Raw genomic sequence first — 18,989 nt, 5'->3', positions numbered from 1 at the left:
CCTAGTATGCTTCCTTGTGGAACACCACAGTTCACTGTGAGGGGGGGGGGATAGGGTACCGTTTACCTCCACCATCTGTTCTCTCCCCTCCAGGTAGGATTGTATCCAGCTCACTGATAAACTATCAAAACCAATTGCTTTTAGCTTGTCAATCAGAATGGTGTGATTGACAGTGTCGAAGGCCTTTTGTAGGTCTAGCATGACCATGCCGCAGTATTTGCCCGCGTCCACCTCTTGCTTGATGTGGTCGTTCAAATAGAGAAGGCATGTGTCAGTGGAGTGGGATGTTCTGAAGCCAGATTGGAATTCGTAGATTAGATTTTTATCCGTAAGGTACTTTTCGACCTGTTCGTATACTATTTTTTCTGTGATACCATAACAATGATAAAAGAGTTGACAGTGATGAAAAAAGGGTTGACAGTGATACATAATGATAAAAGGGTTGGCAGTGATACATAACAATGATAAAAGGATTGTTGACAGTGATACATAACAATGATCAAATGTTTTACAGTGATATCCTGTGTTTAGGCCTATGCTTCACCAGGTTTATGATACCTGGCTATAGAGCAACTGGTCACAGGGATGTCATTAAATAATTTTGGGCAATATATCTGCTTTATTGGCCTGTCACTATAATGATGAGGACCTTCTCTTATTTCATCAGACCTCTGGTCTGGTTTATGGCTATATTAACATAATAATAACAATGTAATTATCTACCAAGATCTCATTCACTACTACCCAAATAATTCAGCGTCCTCGAGTATTAATTCAATTACACATCGATATCTAGTTATTGACACGTCATGAGAGTAGACATACTATGAATTGGAATGTTGCTGATAAAGGTGTGTGCTCTATATCCCAGGCCTCACCTGTTGGAGGACAAAGACCAGAGGCATAGCAGCAGGAGGCGGAGACGGATCCATTTTCTCTCTACACAAGTTTTCAGCAAATCAGAGGAATCCAGTTTAGGCTACTAGGTGCACGCACCTTTCGCGAAGTCGAATGCAGTTTACGTTCTTACTTCTGAATTACGCACTAAATAAAATGTATTAGCTTACCACATTTCCTCGATAGTCCTATATTCACACAAGCTGATTAATAATCATGAAAAGGGGAGCATTGCATTTTTTGACTCGAAAGAATCCATCTCTTTTCGACACTAATATCAAAATCAAGGAGATCGGTGAGTAGACGATCTATGTAGGCCCATATGGGAACTACACCAGATTGATATATGTTTGCTTTAATTGCACATTGTTGAAACCCTACATAAGTTAAATGACAAGACAGGGCTATAGGAAAGTTGCGCTGTCAACGTAGCAAGACTTTGGAACTGTTTTATAGCCTCCGTTGATATGTCGATTCATCTGAACATAGGCATAATAGGTCTCGCCAATGTTAATTGAGTTGTCTGTACACATGGCCTGATTCATAAATGTCAGTATAGTCTAGCTGTCAAAAGCGTAGCAGTTTAGATCCACCAGTAGCCTAATAATGGAGATGGAATATCTTTTGTTCATTAGGCTACTAATAAAAAAACGATATATAAAGGAGGGGGTATTTATTACTGTTTAACTACTATGTAAAATAATGGTGTCATATATATATAATATATAACACTTATATGACACTTTCTGCTCTTATTTTATATTGCTGATATAGTAAGCTGTACAAACAAGCAACAGGTTGAAAGTAGGCTACATTTGTATATTCAAATCAAGCATGGTCTCTCAATAGGGAAATTAATAGCCAAGTGACATTGGGCTAAAGCCTCAGGCATTATACCCAGTTGTCTCCTTGGCTACTCCCAAGTTGTTTGAGTAGGTAACGGGTTGCTCCAAATCGAGAGACGAACGAAGACTGTAGAGGGCTTTTGTCATGTTTATGTAGGCCAGTGGAGAACATGTAGACTAAGTACCTTTCAGTGACATATTTCTCTCATCGTCTGACTCTGGTAGACAGTTAACATGCTTGACATTGGAATGTCTGTAGCAGCATACTACAGAAGGTAATTTTCTCAATGACACCAATGACCTCTAACCTAGCGCAGTTATTACAGATTCTCAAATGAAATGCTGGTGGGAAATAATCTCTTTACAACATTCAGAGTCCCTGTTGAAACTTAAAATACACTTCCATTTTGCTCCAACACTCACGATAAACATACAGTACACAAAAACTATTTTTAGTTTCACATTATGAAGAGCTCAGTCTATCAATTTCAAAGTGAAAGTCTTTATTCCAATTAAATAAACAGAGACTAAACCAGGTGTGTGATTAGAATTTAATAGAACTAAATAGTTATAGAATTACAAAATACACAGGGCGGCTACGTGGCGTAGTGGGCAAGGCGCTCGCCACGAATGACGGAGACGCTGGGCTTGCCTGTTCGAGCCCAGCGCTCCACATTGCTTTCAGTTTAGCTGGTCGTTCATACTAATACACCTTGGCCGTATTAGGGGGTGGGAAACTGATGGGTGGGGATCAGGCGTTGTGGACAGCGACTCTTACAGTTCGGTTGGTGCGCCTGCGCAGTAGAATCAGGAAGTGTCGGGGGCAGCGTGAGCCTCCCACGCGTTACTCCTCGCCACTGAGAGATCGAGCTGCGCAGGTGAAAAGATGCGACTGCTGTTACCTCAAGTACCGGAGGGGACTTGTGCTATGTATGACTTAGTCCACATTGCAGCTGGCTTGTGGGAGGCAAGAAACAGCGTTCGTGACAGGGGAGGGTTGAATTGGATGATACGAAATTGGGATGGGAGAAAATATAGAAAATGGGAGAAAAAGTGGATAAAAAAATAAAAAAAATTACAAAATACACATTAGAAAATGCTCACTCATCAAAGGGTTAATTCTACACACTATATATCCGCTAATAACACAACACTTAACTGGGTGTATATTAAGAGATGGGTATCATTATGTAACCCGATTCTTCAAGCTGTGTGGTTGCATTTAACTTTTAGCTGGTACCTCATTTGCGCTTGCACTGGAATGAAATGGTGTAACAGTCAGTTAGGGTGATAACACAATAACACAATAACACATACCAGGGGCGGAGCTAGGGGGTGGCTACCTGGGCTCAAGCCCCGGATGTATTCTGAAAAGCCCCGAATCTATTTAAATTTAATATTTTTTTTTTTTTATACAATTCATCATTGTTACATGAAAATATGTTTGCACCAGATTTAGCAGAAGCTAATTTCCATCTGTGGTCTATCCAGCTGCTAACTGTATTTGAGTGAGTTAAGTCTTGGTGTTATGGTAGACTCAGACCTAAGCTTTAAATCACAATCAACAAGTTGACAAAAACTTAATTCTTCCACCTTAGAAACATAGCTAAAGTACGGCCATTTATAAATCAAAAGGACGCTGAAAACCAGATCCATGCCTTTATCTCAAGCCAACTCGACTACTGTAATGCACTCCTTACCGGCCTCCCGAAAAAATACGATGATAACTATTTTATTGCACTGCACTATTTTACTTTGTATCAGTGAATCATAGACGCCTGGCCATAAGAGCATTCGGAGCATCTCTGCTCTCCCACTATTGAACTTGGGGGAGCAAAGGTATGATCTTGCTCCACCACTTTTTGATTATATGAAAAATATGATATATCCCCCCCCAATATATAAATCTAACCATAACTACGTTATGGTTAACTGAGTTTTATAGTGAAAAGAGCAGCTTTATTGGTCAAGATTGAAGGCTCTATATTGCAGGAAATTGCACGTACAGGTTCATTAAATTCAAAAAAAAAAAACACCCCTTGCCTGCAAAAAAAAAAGGAAAAAAAATATAAGAAAAAAAAGGGAAAAAAAATAATAAAAAAAAGGGGCCCATCTGGGCTAAGCCCCGGATCTCCTACAATCCTAAATCCGCCCCTGACACATACCTTTGTTCACTGCATGTCTATGTCTAAGTACCCTCCTTTACACAGTCACTTTGTACAGACCGTGAAGGAAGAATAAGATGGATGCATTTTCAGAGTAGGGCCAGGAAATAAATACAAACAAATGGTTTACAACATGATGAAATTATGATGTATTGTTTGTGTTACACAATCCTATTGTCTAACGATAACAAGCAAATAAATGAAGGAGTAATAAAGAGTTTGATGTTGTTGATTGGACCATGCCCTTTTTGAATGGATTAGACAACGGTTGTTAAACTTGTTTGGTAGTGTCTCTCCCTCTTGGGAACAGACCAACGTCTGCTGTTTACATTCCAAACAACTTGTTTTAATCGGAATGCTTTGACCTGATCACGAATGATCAAAAGTAGGTCTACACATCAAACCCCTCTTTACAAGACCTTGAGGTTGAGCTTGCTATACTAACAATGGCTTGTTGCTTTCTATTGTCAATTGTGTTTTTGTGTTTTGTTTCTCAGACAATGTGGAGCTGGTGCTGGACTCATCAGCCATTCCTGAATCAGGCACCGCTAAGGTGCGGTCCAGACCCACAGTCAGACACTACATTGTGAGTAAAGCCCAGTAAAGCCTTGTGATGCGTGTGAATATCATATTCACTCATATCAATGCATGTCATGCGCCTGATGCGATGGCAGAAAAAATAACACGATTTGCAGCTGAATTCAAGGATAATGACAATCTTTAGAGTTCAGCAGACTGTGAGCTGTTCTTTTGCTGAAAACAGCTTTCAGGTGGAGAACTACTCGGGAACCTTTCCTTTTTTTGTATCTACTTTTTCTCCCCATTTTCTATTTTTCTGCCATCCCAATTTCGTATTATCCAATTCTACCCTCCCCTGTCTCGAACGTTGTTAGACCATGCCTCCCACTGGTCGGCTGCAATGTGGACCAAGCCTTGCATCACGTGTCCCCTCCGGTACACAAGGAGGCAGCTGTCGCATCTTTTCACCTGAACAGCGCAATCTTTCAGCCGCGAGGAGTAACGCGTGGGAGGGACACGCTGCCCCCGTTGCTTCCTGATTCTGTTGTACAGGCGCACCAACCGACCTGTAGGAGTCGCTGTCCACAACGTCTGATCCCCACCCACCGGCTTTCCCACCCCCTAATACTGCCAATTGTATTAGTATGAACGACCAGCCAAGCCGGAAGCAACGCAGAGAGCTGGGCATCGGGAACCTTTCCTCAAATAACACATAAAATCTCAGACAATGAAAAACATAATAGTAATCAAGGGACATACAAGGAAACAAGGATATAACTCCTGCCTGTGCTTCAGCCCGATTTACACACATCAGATGTGGGTGTGAGTGTTTTGTGAGTGACTGCTTCTCAGGCATGTATTGGACGTGGCACACCTAGCAACACATGGGTACGACAACTCACACTGTCATGAGAGATAAAAGTGAGTCACAGAGAAGGAAAAAGTAAAGAAAAATGATGTCAGATCACACCTTGTTGTGAAACACATACCTTTACAGGGAGCTACATGCACGATGCCTTGGTAGGCTTACTTAAGAGTGAGACGAGTACAGGGCAGCTACGTGGCGTAGTGGGCAAGGCGCTCGCCACGAAATCTGGAGACGCTGGGCTTGCCTGTTCGAGCCCAGCGCTCCACATTTGCTTTCAGTTTAGCTGGTCGTCCGTACTAATACACATTGGCCGTATTAGGGGGTGGGAAACTGATGGGTGGGGATCGGGCGTTGTGGACAGCGACTCCTTCAGGTCGGTTGGTGCGCCTGCGCAGTAGAATCAGGAAGTGTCGGGGGCAGCGTGAGCCTCCCACGCGCTACTCCTCGCCACTGAGAGATCGAGCTGCGCAGGTGAAAAGATGCGACTGCTGTTACCTCAAGTACCGGAGGCCTGTACGTTAATGCCAAGCAAGCAGTGCAAAAATGCTTCCGCATTCGTCACCGCACGCTAGTGCGGTAAAGCGCCCTTCTTTTCAGACAAATGCTACCGTGCGTGCACCGGCGGCGGCGTGCTCGCTCAGGTGCGTGCGTGCGCCGGCGTGCTCGCGCGAGGTGCCCGCGCATGCGACACGAGCGGAGCTCAATATATATAAGTCACCGCCCCTTATTCACTATCTAGCAAATAGCTCAATTGGCAAGGACACATGGCTGTGGATCCTATGGCTTGTTTGCTGGCGAGTTCGAATCCCATCGAAAATATTTTTTAACGTGATTTTTTTTTAACGTGTATTCTTTCGCCGATTAAGGTTAGGCATTGTTTCGGAGTTGGTTAAGGTTAGAACGGTTAAGTTTAGGCGCTGTTAAGGAGCTGGTTAAGGTTAGAGTTTGTCAAAGAGAATGGCAATATAATTTCTATGGTTAAGGTTAGGCATTGTTTCGGAGTTGGTTAAGGTTAGAACGGTTAAGTTTAGGCGTTGTTAAGGAGCTGGTTAAGGTTAGAGTTTGTCAAAGAGAATGGCAATAGACAGCCTATTTCCGCGCGACCTGGGCGCTGGGCGGCGGAAAATGAAAGGCGCATTACTGCATGCCACTACGGTAAATTTTTGCACTGCTTGCTTGGCATAAAGCTACACGCGTACCGGAGGGGACTTGTGCTATGTATGACTTAGTCCACATTGCAGCCGGCTTGTGGGAGGCAAGAAACAGCGTTCGTGACAGGGGAGGGTTGAATTGGATGTTATGAAATTGGGATGGGAGAAAATATAGAAAATGGGAGAAAAAGTGGATAAAAAAAAAAGAGTGAGACGAGTACATCTGAAACTATTGAGTTTCCGTCTGGATTAATAGTTCACTGTCTATTACTCATGTGTCAGCCCAACTGCATGGAAGGAAGTACAGTGATGATCACCTTTGACAGAAGTTATGTTTTGCCCCTTTCGCTTCCGTTTGTGATTCTGTCTGTCTTTGAACAAGATTTCTCAAAAAGAAAGGGCTGGATTGCCATGAAATTTGTGGTGCACATTCATGATTGCAAGAGGAAGAAACCTATTGGTTTTGGCGACCCCATGACCTTTCCTCTAGCACCACCATGACGGCCCGGGCACATACACCGCTCACGAATTTCACGAGCGGGTTCCTAGCGGGATCGCGCGCCTGGCCAGACACACCTCCGACGACTATAGCGCGCGGAAGCGCACGGAGGAATGCACATTCAACACTTGAAGAGCATAGACGAGGCGGCGCGGCTGCTCCCCGCGCCGCCTCGAATCCAACCAAAGCGGAAAAGATAGCTTGCCGCCCGCGAGCCGCCCGCGAGGCGCGCTCCCGCTTGCGGCCAGTGTGCACAGTAGCGTCCGTTAACATGGGAGCGGAAGTGAAGCGGCAGTCACCCGTCCGCCCGTCCGTGTTCATTCGCGTGCTGTGTGCCCTGGGCGTGAGGCCAAACTTTACATTTTCAAATAGAGCCTGACCTGTTAAGACAGTCACAACATTTGCTGTGAATATTCATGAACCCTAGTGGAAGAAACCTATTGATTTTGGTGACCTGGTGACCTTTACTCCAGTGCCACCATCAGACCAAACTTTCTATTTTTAAATGAGTGCATGTCCTGGCTGACCTTTTCGATGTACAATCACAGAAATTATACCCAGAGATACAACTCGTGATTTTAAATCCCTTTTTTCCCCCTACTCCTCCTTGGCTGTTTCTCATAACTTTAGACGTGTAAACACGCTGCTCAGTCTGCTGCACTTTAGACATGTAAACACGCTGCTCAGTCTGCTTCACTTTAGACGTGTAAACACGCTGCTCAGTCTGCTGCACTTTAGACGTGTAAACACGCTGCTCAGTCTGCTGCACTTTAGACATGTAAACACGCTGCTCAGTCTGCTGCACTTTAGACGTGTAAACACGCTGCTCAGTCTGCTGCACTTTAGACGTGTAAACATGCTGCTCAGTCTGCTGCACTTTAGACATGTAAACACGCTGCTCAGTCTGCTGCACTTTAGACGTGTAAACACGCTGCTCAGTCTGCTGCACTTTAGACGTGTAAACATGCTGCTCAGTCTGCTGTACTTTAGACGTGTAAACACGCTGCTCAGTCTGCTGCACTTTAGACGTGTAAACATGCTGCTCAGTCTGCTGCACTTTAGACGTGTAAACACGCTGCTCAGTCTGCTGCACTTTAGACGTGTAAACACGCTGCTCAGTCTGTTTCACTTTAGACGTGTAAACACGCTGCTCAGTCTGCTTCACTTTAGACGTGTAAACACGCTGCTCAGTCTGCTTCACTTTAGACGTGTAAACACCCTGCTGCACTTTAGACGTGTAAACACCCTGCTCAGTCTGCTGCACTTGAATGTATTGTGTCAACAGTCTGTTATGAGAACAGCCCGTCTCTCACACACACACACACACACACACACACACACTTTTTGATTCCTTAGCCACACCCACTTAAAGATCCACTACCATGAAAACCGTGTTTTTCAATCTCGTTGTTTAACACTTTAATCGCCATGGGTTAAATTCATAATTTACCATCCCTCGCCAGCTCTATTTGTCTATGGAGAAGTTCCCCTTCTTTGCAGGGCTATAACTTTTTAAATTCTATTGCTAAACTGCCATTATTATGGCCCATTCAATGTCCTATATGTATTGTTCAGGGTGTAGCAACGTTAAACTTTTTCATTCACATATTCATACTAAAATATGGTCTAAAGTATAAGTATGTTTTTATCGTTTTCTGCAGCTTTCTTCAGAACGTGATTTATAGCCCCAAATGCATTATATTGATGATCAAATACAGTTTGGTAGGAATCTGTGCGAGATAAAAAATTTCAACTGCATGTACTTCTAGAAGTTTCTACGCATCATCTGATGTTGACCGGATGGGCGGGGGATCGTTTATAATTCCGTGGGCAGCGTTAGATGATTCATCCAGAGTGGGTCATATGTTCATCAGATCAGTTAGTATAGAAAACGTTACCTTACCGTGGCTTCCTCGCGCCGCTGGCAGATGAGCGTGGAACAGATTTTTTTCTATTATGGGATGTAGAAATGCCCGATCCATTTCCAGGTTGTATAATAGTATATACGTCCAAATAACGTTGTTTATTGAGTTAGGGCGAGCGATCTATTATCCAGTGTTTCAAGATGGAGTCGCGGGAGCTATAGCGAGTGGCCGGACCACATATGGATGAGTACTACCGGTTCAAAGGTTAATATCCGGTTGGCGATCTGCCGATCGGCCACCAGATGGCGCTCTTGAACCGCTAGAGAGTTGAGAGGAGATCACCAGTGTGTCTCAGGGCTCCGGAAAGGAAATATGATTTCGATGACAGATTTTTGAAATATTGACATCAAAGACGAGTTACGGCGTCTTCGGCAGAATGAGCATGGCTCGGAATGACGTCTTAACTCGTCCCCGGCGATCATAGTGTTAATAGAAGGCATGTCAGTGTAAAGTTACCCAAAATATTATAGCCATGAGCATCGTGGAAATATGACAGAATCCCCTTGAGAAACTATCCTCTTGGTTGTCATCATAATCAAAGAATTTAATATAGCCAATCTAGTTCCTGAAAAGATTGCATCACCTACTCTAACCGTGCACACTCCTACACAGAAAGTTGCACAACGTTCCACTGTCAAACATCTCTGCCCAAAGAGGAAGTCAACTAAACAGTGCTACCTTTACTTGTATTATTTTCTCTTACAATTTGAATAACTATGTTTCCTTACACAGAAAAGATAGAATACCTTTCTGATAACTACATCACTGCATAACTCATAAATGTCCAGTGGCAAGCATACTATTTGGGTTATTTGTGATGCCATGTTATTGTGATGGATCACGGTTTGTGTGGGTTTTATTTAATTTTATTCTAGTGTGCTTTGGATGTATTTTTGATAGGTGTGTGGGCTTGATTGCCACCTGATTGGTGTCAGGTGTGCAGTGCCTTTAAGTAGGCTTGTTTGACTGTTCGGATGCTTGTCCATTTCATGTTTTCCCTCAATAGTATAGTCTCAAGCGCATGATTCTAGGGTTTTCTCTCTCTACAGAGCTGTTGGTTTCTTTGTTGATTTCAACTGCTAGGCAGTGGTGGTTACTTTGTTTCCCCCCCCCCCCAGTTATTTTATACTGGTGTTTTGTGTTTTCTACAGCTTTTATTTGTATTTATTTTATTCTTGTTTCCCCCACCCTCTCTCATCGCTCTGCAATCCCGGTGGTAACTTTTTTTTATCCACTTTTTCTCCCATTTTCTATATTTTCTCCCATCCCAATTTCGTATCATCCAATTCAACCCTCCCCTGTCACAAACGCTGTTTCTTGCCTCCCACAAGCCGGCTGCAATGTGGACTAAGTCATACATAGCAAAAGTCCCCTCCGGTACTTGAGGTAACAGCAGTCGCATCTTTTCACCTGCGCAGCTCGATCTCTCAGTGGCGAGGAGTAACGCGTGGGAGGCTCACGCTGCCCCCGACACTTTCCTGATTCTACTGCGCAGGCGCACCAACCGACCTGTAGGAGTCGCTGTCCACAACGCCCGATCCCCACCCATCAGTTTCCCACCCCCTAATATGGCCAATGTGTATTAGTACGGACGACCAGCTAAACTGAAAGCAATGAGGAGCACTGGGCTCGAACAGGCAAGCCCAGCGTCTCCGTCATTCGTGGCGAGCGCCTTGCCCACTACGCCACGTAGCCGCCCCAATCCCGGTGGTAACTTTAAGATTCCCCTTTTTGTGTGTGTCTGCGTGTGTGTCCTACACCCCCCCCCCCCCAATCCTGTCATATATGCAACTCAAATATATTGCCAGCCACACTTTCTTTCAAACTAATTTGGTCACGGATGTTTGGATTTGGTACAGTTATAAAGCACTTGGGGCAGAGCAGTTTTGAAGTACAGGCTAGTGTGTGTTAACCTTGATTCCCCCCCCATCAGTCATTCTGTCAGTTGTAAAGGATATCATCTAGCTCAGGGGTGGCCAACCAGTCGGAGACTAGCCACAAAATTAAAATGACTGTGGTACCACAAAGAGCCACACCATATATACCAGCGTTTCTCAACCCTTCATGTGTTTATAGGTCCCACCCTTTGGCCTCTGAAGTTGCTAATGTCTTCTTTTCTTTGCCTCACAGGGTTAAAAGTACCCTGTGAGACCCACGGTTGCAAAATTACAAAATCCCTTTTAGCCATTAAAAAAAAAAAAATCGTTGTTTATTTAAAAATCTTTAAGCACATGTACATAGTCAATGGGTCCTGTTGTTCAGCCTCACAATGCTATTGGATACTAAATGTGTTTATAGGTCCCACCCTCTGGCCTCTGAAGTTGCTAATGTCTTTTTTATTTGGGCCTCACATGCCCTCTTTTTTTTTTATCCACTTTTTCTCCCATTTTCTATATTTTCTCCCATCCCAATTTCGTATCATCCAATTCAACCCTCCCCTGTCACGAACGCTGTTTCTTGCCTCCCACAAGCCGGCTGCAATGTGGACTAAGTCATACATAGCACAAGTCCCCTCCGGTACTTGAGGTAACAGCAGTCGCATCTTTTCACCTGCGCAGCTCGATCTCTCAGTGGCGAGGAGTAACGCGTGGGAGGCTCACGCTGCCCCCGACACTTCCTGATTCTACTGCGCAGGCGCACCAACCGACCTGTAGGAGTCGCTGTCCACAACGCCCGATCCCCACCCATCAGTTTCCCACCCCCTAATACGGCCAATGTGTATTAGTACGGACGACCAGCTAAACTGAAAGCAAATGTGGAGCGCTGGGCTCGAACAGGCGAGCCCAGCGTCTCCAGATTTCGTGGCGAGCGCCTTGCCCACTACGCCACGTAGCCGCCCTCACCTCACATGCCCTCTTAAGCCCGAGCGGTCCGGTACTGGACCGCAAATGACATCACGCCATAAATCCATCTCTACAGAATGGATGAATTAATGTTGCGTTTTCTTTTCAAATGTAGAGTAAGAGTAAAGAACCTGACCTTGTCAAAACAGCAGTCAAAGTGTATATTTTCAGCATTACGTTTGTTTACCAATGATTTTAACTGTTATTAGTGAAATATAAGATTATAGAAATGTCAGGGCATTGAGTCTGAAACCGGCGCATATTGACGGGAGGAAGTGGCGCAGCCAAAAGTGAGTGTAGTCTTTTGAAGGAAGAGACCCAGGGCTTTCGATGGCCTTTAGAATTTTGAAAAACTACACTGTCAATCATCTGACTTCTGGATTTTGTTTTTTATTTATCTTATTTTTCGGGATTATCTCCCACAAACCTGAACGTTATTGCCATAAAACAGACATCTAGCAAAAAACGGCGTTGCATTCTGATGAAAAATGATGGAGAAGTTTACATTATAAAAAAAGTAACTGTACTTACAGTAGATTTCATTCACGTTTTGTGAATCACGCCTGGTGATACTAAATTCTGATTGAACTCTGCCATTGGAAAGGGGAGATTTGGCCCGATCCATAGATGTGCGACTTGGCTATAATAAGGTAATTTATAGGCCCGATATTCTATATTCTATAATCATATTTCAAATTGCATGTGTCCGGATGGCAGAATTCAGTACTGTATCTACAAAACCTTCTGTTTAATCATCTTCCCTTTATTCATTTGCTTAGATTTGTCAGGTCTGGTAAATGTTTGCATTGTGTTATTCAGTCAAAAAAAAAAAGGAAAACAAATGATTGATATTCTCCTTTGGTTCATTACAATTTACTCAAGCCTAGTAACAGACACAATATTTCAGACACTGGAAATACATTCCCTGAGATCCATAGATGTCCCTAGAATCAGATACCAAGAACATGCAAATTGACCATTTAAAAAAAAAAGTCTGTAAATGTTTATTCTACGGGTTTGTGACCGGAAGGTCGCTGGTTCGATCCCCCGGACCGGCAGGACAAATCTGGGCTGGGGAAGTGAATTAATAACTCTCTCCTATCCCCTTAACACCAACAGCTGAAGTGTCCTTGAGCAAGGCACTTAACCCCCAACTGCTCCAGTGGAGTTGCTCAGTGGCCAACGGTGGCAGACTGTGGTTGTACTGGGCAGCTCCCAGGTGTGAATGGAACTGTGTGAATGTGAAGCAGGGCGTTCCTGAAAAAGAGCATCCGCTCAGCGAACCTACCCTGGGTAAATAAAGGTTAATAATTATGGAATGAATGACATTAAAAAAAATTATTATAATTTAATTATTTATTTTTTTGGATGGAGGAGGAGCCACACATTGACGGGCAAAGAGCAGCATGGTACAAAACTATGAATCATTAAAGCAGTTTAACCCATTAAGAAAATTGCAATACATTGTTGAAAATTTTAATAATTGCAAAATCTCAGTACTGTTATGGCAAGGCCTAATTTACTCCAACATTGTATTGTATCAGGGGTTCCCTAGTTGAAGATGGGAACAAACCCCATGCACACACTTTCCTTCTGAATAGTTGTTGGTGGCACACCTAATGTAGTCTAAGTCAAATATCTAAACATAGAGGAGGTCCCCATGCATTTTTTGCAGAGACAAAAAGTCAGATTTATTAGACATTTCACCCATCAGGGTTTAATGTCAACACATCAACAGCAGTTCCTTAGCACCACACAACCTGACATAGCAGACAAAAATGTTTTGCGATCAAGTGGTTTCAGGATGACTCGTGTCACAAACCACAATAGTTCAGAGAACAGGTTTGTTCGCTCCAAACTGTAATACCGACTAGAAATTCTTTTGGCATTTTCTCAGCCAGTGGAACAGAGTGTAATGGTTATCTTGTTATTTCCTCTCTTTTTGCACCAAATTACTGCAGCTATCTCTGAGGATCTGACACAAGGGTGTCTCTGTTTTTTCCCACAGTCCTCGTCTGACGTGGTGCAAGGTATTGCTGTCCCAACACCTAAAGTCCCCATCCTTCCACCTTTCAATGTACCAGAGACCAGTGGTTCAGGTGAGGGTCTGTCTGTGAACAACTTCAAATATGTGTCTTGTGTTTACTGTGACAAAGCCCAGAGGTCAATCATTTACTCTCTCAAGCACCTGAGCATTTCTGGTGTTTTTTTCAGACAGACTCAGTTGATTGATCACAGCTTCAAGCACAGTCGCAACAAGTGTTTCCATAAAGGGTTGGAAATATAGGGCATGTAAATGTTTGCCCAGGAAATTGCACAATATAAATTCTGAACGTATCTGAGCAGCCATAACAAATACCAAGCATGTTTGCAGAACGGGAGTGAACACCCTTTTTTGTGATGAACTGAATATCATAAAGTTTAATTATAAATCTGGACAAGCCTTTATCAAAAGCGCTGTTTGATAAATCTATGATCATGATAATATTTAACAATGATGATGACAACTCTTTCTTTCCTTTTGTGACTTGCTCTTTCTCTCTTTATTGTTTTCAGTTAGTGGAGACTGGCTGACCAATGGATCAGCTATATATGTGCCTGACCTGGTGGAGGGAGAAATACTAGTTCCACCTCCTCCTTCTGTGGCACCGCCACCTCCTCCTTCAGTACCTCCACCACTTTCTCCACCGGATTTCATTGGGGATTTAGACAGTGTAGATGTGGCAGCCCTTCAGCCTCCCTCCATGCCCCCTCCCGAACCTCCTTCACTGGCCCCGTCTGAGGAAGAGGAGTATCTAGTCTCTCTAAAACCTCCACCTATGGCCCCTCCAAAACCTCCATCTACCAGCTCTAGCACTTCCACATCATCCCTGGCCATTTCTACTCCACCGCCATCCACTATCCCTGATATATCAGAGTGTCCAAAATTTGCACCGCCACAGCCCCCTACCGAGCGGAAACACAAGACTCTTAAGACCCCCCCTCCAAAGCCCACAAGGCTGTCTTCTATTATCAACAGTGATGGACCACCCATGGGTCCTGCCCCGGCCCAGAGTCCCACACCCTCCAGCTTCAACCCTCAGAACACAGCTAAGCTCTACAGTGTTCCTAAGACCTCCATTCTGGGCGGGCATATAGACCACGAGAAGAGGCCCAAGCAGATCTTACTGCTGGAGGATTCTAGCACTGGTAACTCTGTACGGGTGCCTGTCCATATCAATGGGAAATCCCCATCCATGGCTCCACCAACCAAGCCAGTCCGCAAAAATAGCGGCGGAGAGCAGCTGGAGAAAGATCTACAGGAGTTAAAGGAGAAATTACAAGCTACCCAACCAAAGAAAGAAGAGACTGTTTCAACACAGCAGGAAATCAGCACGCCTGCCCCACCTTTGCCACAAGATTCACCAAAGCTTCAGAAAGTGCCCATTACTTCTGACAACTCAGAGGTTAACCAGGTCAAGCTAGAAGAGTCTCCAAGTCATGGTCACAAATTCAGTCCTTTAATAGACCGTAAACTGCGCAATCTGAAGAGCAGTGAACCCAGTGGGTCGCGGGAGGGACCTGCAGCTTCGCCCTTGGCTCTTCTAATGGCAGCTAAGCAAAGAGAGAAGCACAGATCCTCTTTGTCCCGTGAAAACAGCACTAAAAAGGATGGGCTGTCCACTGCAAGCATTCAGCCCAGTGACTCCAGTCCCAATTCATTTATTGTCATCCCCAGGTCCACTTCATCCTCTTCTCTAACCTCACAAGGAATACAACAGGAGAGTCCAAAATCTGTGATTCCTGTCGACCCCCGAATGACGATTAAGCCTCCAGAAAAACCCAGGAGCCCAGCATTGGTCAGGAAAGAGACATCTGAAACCAATCCACCTCTCAGTGTGCCTTCCACAGCTAACGTTACATCCTCACCTGCCAGCAATCTAGCTGTGGAGAAGCGTGTGGAACAAGGCCCTTCACCATCTGAATGTGTACGAGATGAGGAGAATGGAGAGGAACTATGTATGCCATTACTCCCTCCCCCGCCAGAGTTTGATGATTTTAACGACGATATGGAATCTCCCCCTTCCTCCCCTCCACCTGACCCTCCCATGAAGAAGGCACCGGCACCACCTACTCCCCAACCATCACCACCACCCACTGTCTACCCTGTCCCTCCTTCTCCTCAGCCAAAACCTAAACCTCCAACGCCTCCCAATACAGACGTCAAAGCGAAAGTGCCGCCCCTGACCAAATCAAACGTGCCCTCTACCCAAGCACCACCACCACCACCACCACCACCACCACCACCACCACCACCCACTTTCCACCCTGTCCCCCTTTCTCCTCAGCCAAAACCTAAACCTCCAACGCCTCTTAATACAGTCGTCAAAGCGCACGTGCCCTCTACCCAAGCACCCTCCCCCCTCTCAGTCAGCCAGGCCACACTCCTCAGCATCCTGCAGAGGAAGATGTTGGAGATGGACCACAAAATAGTTCCTGTTAAGGAGACCGAGCCTGGTTCTGATGACTGGGGTTCCCCCCTGTCTGATGAGGTCACTAAGATCCCTGTTGTCCCCAGAGTTGCACCAAAGAACAAGGTCTGTACTCTGCCCATCAGAACAGCACGCCTGGACATGCGTGAGTTGGAGAGTAAAGCTGCACAAAAAGCTCAAGATAAGCTCTCATCAAAAGGCAGCACCAGGTAAGGCTTTCTTGTTGAAATATTACAGCTTTATGAAGATACAGCAGGCCCAATTGTATATTGGTCTTCTGTGCCAACTAGAGCTCAACAGACATATTATCTGAAATTATTTGATGATATTCACGTATTCAAGTAAATATCTATTCATACTGTCCTAAATACATCAGCAGGTGTCGATGATCAGAAGATGAAGCCAAATATCAGAGTCTGTTATGAGTCAAACATCTCGTATTGGTCTAAAGCTAAGCCATAGAGCCACCTGGCGTAACAGTGATAGTGTATGTTGAGGAAGCCTTGAGGGAGTCTTGGTCACTTGTCATAATTATAATTCTGTTCTTTTTTTTTCCAGCAATGGACCACTGTCAAAGCATCAATATGGCATGACATTTACAGTAAGACCAGGAACCAAACAGCCCATCACTGTTTATGGTAAAGGGGATTCTTCATGAGAAGCTTAATGAAAAACACAAAATGTTCTACCTTGCAGCCAATATTGAAACTGTTGGCTTCTGTATGAAGCACTTTCAAGAAGGAACCTTTCAACACACAATGGATTATCTGACTCATTTTCACCAACACAGTGGTTTGTGCCTATATTGTTAATGCAGTCTGAGTGTGTTGCTTCATATCCAAGTGTCAAAGTCTAAAGAGTGGGCGGACTATTTTGGACTGCGTTCCTTGGCTGGTGCTGTTTAATCAGTGTATAGGTACATACTTTGCTAACCTCAGACTTCAAAACGTTCAATGTCACTTACCTAACAGATTCAGAGTTTAGAGTGAGCCAATAGTGTCCTTTAGGCTAAAGCTTTAAAATGACAGGCTTTATTGATTGAAAAAGACAATTGTACAATACATTCCTGAGAGTGAAAATGGTTTGTTGGATATCTTGAATAGTAGCATTATGCATAATAGTACAACAGATTAATATTGTACAATGAATGTTCTTAGTAGTAGTTCTTATTCATGTTGCAATTATGGGTGCTATAACTGTAGTTTTATTTAGCTGTTACCGATTCATGCTCCGTTTGTTTGGCCGTATGAACAAATTCAAGATTTGATTCATGACCTTCCTATGTGCCAGAAATGGATCTCTAGATTTTGTTTTGTCATACGTATTTATTTGCCTTTGAAAGCCATTTTGCTCTTATGTACAAAAGCTGTTCTCATTGCAGCAACATTGTCCTAGTGTACCTACACGCATGTTATGTTTGGTGTATATATTAAATTCTAGTGATGAAAGATATCTGTGAATATATCTGGAAAATGTAAATGTCATGGTTAAACATTGCAAGTATATATTTTGAATAAACATGTAAGCCTAATGTAAGCTGTTATATAGTCAGACCTCTAAGTGAAATGATACTGTTACATATGCACTAAGAACTGTCCAACGACATCATTGAGATGCATTGATGGGAAATTAAATGTAATAGACTGGGTTCTTGTTTATAAACATACCGTGTTTGAGCCAATCAGCAATACCCACAGAACCACGTGACTGAGTTGCCCTAACCTCGTTCCCAGCTTTATCTCGAGAGAAGAGTTGCCCCCTACGTGCTCTTTGGAGAAATCATGACACTCCACATACTAACATTACTTTCAAACGAAAACATCTGGATGTCATTTAGCCAAATCACATGGCTGCGAGTGTCTTTCACCTTTTACATATCCAGGATGCGTGTATGCCTTCTACAACAGAACTGCGTTTCCGCGTTCGAGTTTTGCACTCTGATTGGCCAGGTCATGTGACATGTGCGCCAATCGTGGGACAGCAAGTTCTGCGCCTATTTCCGGGTCTAACAGCCTGCAAACTACCTGGCCTTCTATCGCCATGCTCTAAGACAAACTCAGTCTAACCTTAACCAACTTCGAAAGAGTGCCTAAGCTTAACCGTCGGAATCAGGGCAGGTGTTCTATCGCCATGCTCTAAGACAAACTGTAACCTTAACCAACTTCGAAAGAGCGCCTAAGCTTAACCAGTGTAGAAACTTGCGGCCCCACGATTGGGCGTACATGTCACATGACCAGAAATGACCTGGCCAATCAGAGACGCGGAAACGCAGTTCGGTTGTAGAAGGCATTCAGGCATCCAGTTTAACGTTCCTTTTTGGTGGATGAGAAACCCATCTATAGTAATGTTAGATAGAATCTTTCACACTTGAATGTCATTGATCAAATCAAATAAATGCATCAGGTTTCTGATCTATTCTAACCATGTGCCGAGTTTGGATGACACGGGATCTTAGTCTCAACAAAGAACACCCAGATTCACCCTCCTATCTTTGGTAAAGTGTGTCAGATACTCACAGCTGAGGGTGTGTGTGCATGGCATTTACGCAAATGTGCATAACTGATGGCACATGAGGTAAACAATATCATACAATTAAAAAGCACTTGAATGAATGACTGCATTTCTGTGACTATACATGTTTCAGTCTGGATGGCCCTAGTGGGAATCAAACCCCTAACAGTTTGTAGTGTTGAATCCTTGTTAAGTACAGCACCATGAGCGATGTAGATGAGAACATAGCAATACCTTATCATATAGGGACTGCTACCTTATCATTTCATTTAGCTGTAATTAACCCAACACAAG

At 43.9% G+C, this 18,989-nt stretch overlaps 1 protein-coding gene across 1 annotated transcript; it reads left to right on the top strand.

The window, feature by feature from the left end:
- Positions 1–910: 910 nt before the first annotated feature.
- LOC311230575 (uncharacterized protein) lies at positions 911–18,924 on the top strand. Its single transcript, XM_084316892.1, has 5 exons — positions 911–1,192; positions 4,405–4,493; positions 13,721–13,811; positions 14,269–16,393; positions 16,743–18,924. The coding sequence occupies exons 1-5, from the start codon at positions 1,114–1,116 to the stop codon at positions 16,840–16,842; spliced, it is 2,484 nt and encodes an 827-aa protein (XP_084173018.1). The 5' UTR covers positions 911–1,113; the 3' UTR covers positions 16,843–18,924.
- Positions 18,925–18,989: the final 65 nt, after the last annotated feature.

This window comes from Notolepis coatsorum (assembly GCF_963971535.1).
Source record: "Notolepis coatsorum genome assembly, chromosome: 6".
Lineage (NCBI taxonomy): Eukaryota > Metazoa > Chordata > Actinopteri > Aulopiformes > Paralepididae > Notolepis > Notolepis coatsorum.
The sequence above is the reverse complement of the archived record's forward strand: the minus strand, read 5'-3'. Positions and strand labels throughout refer to the sequence as shown.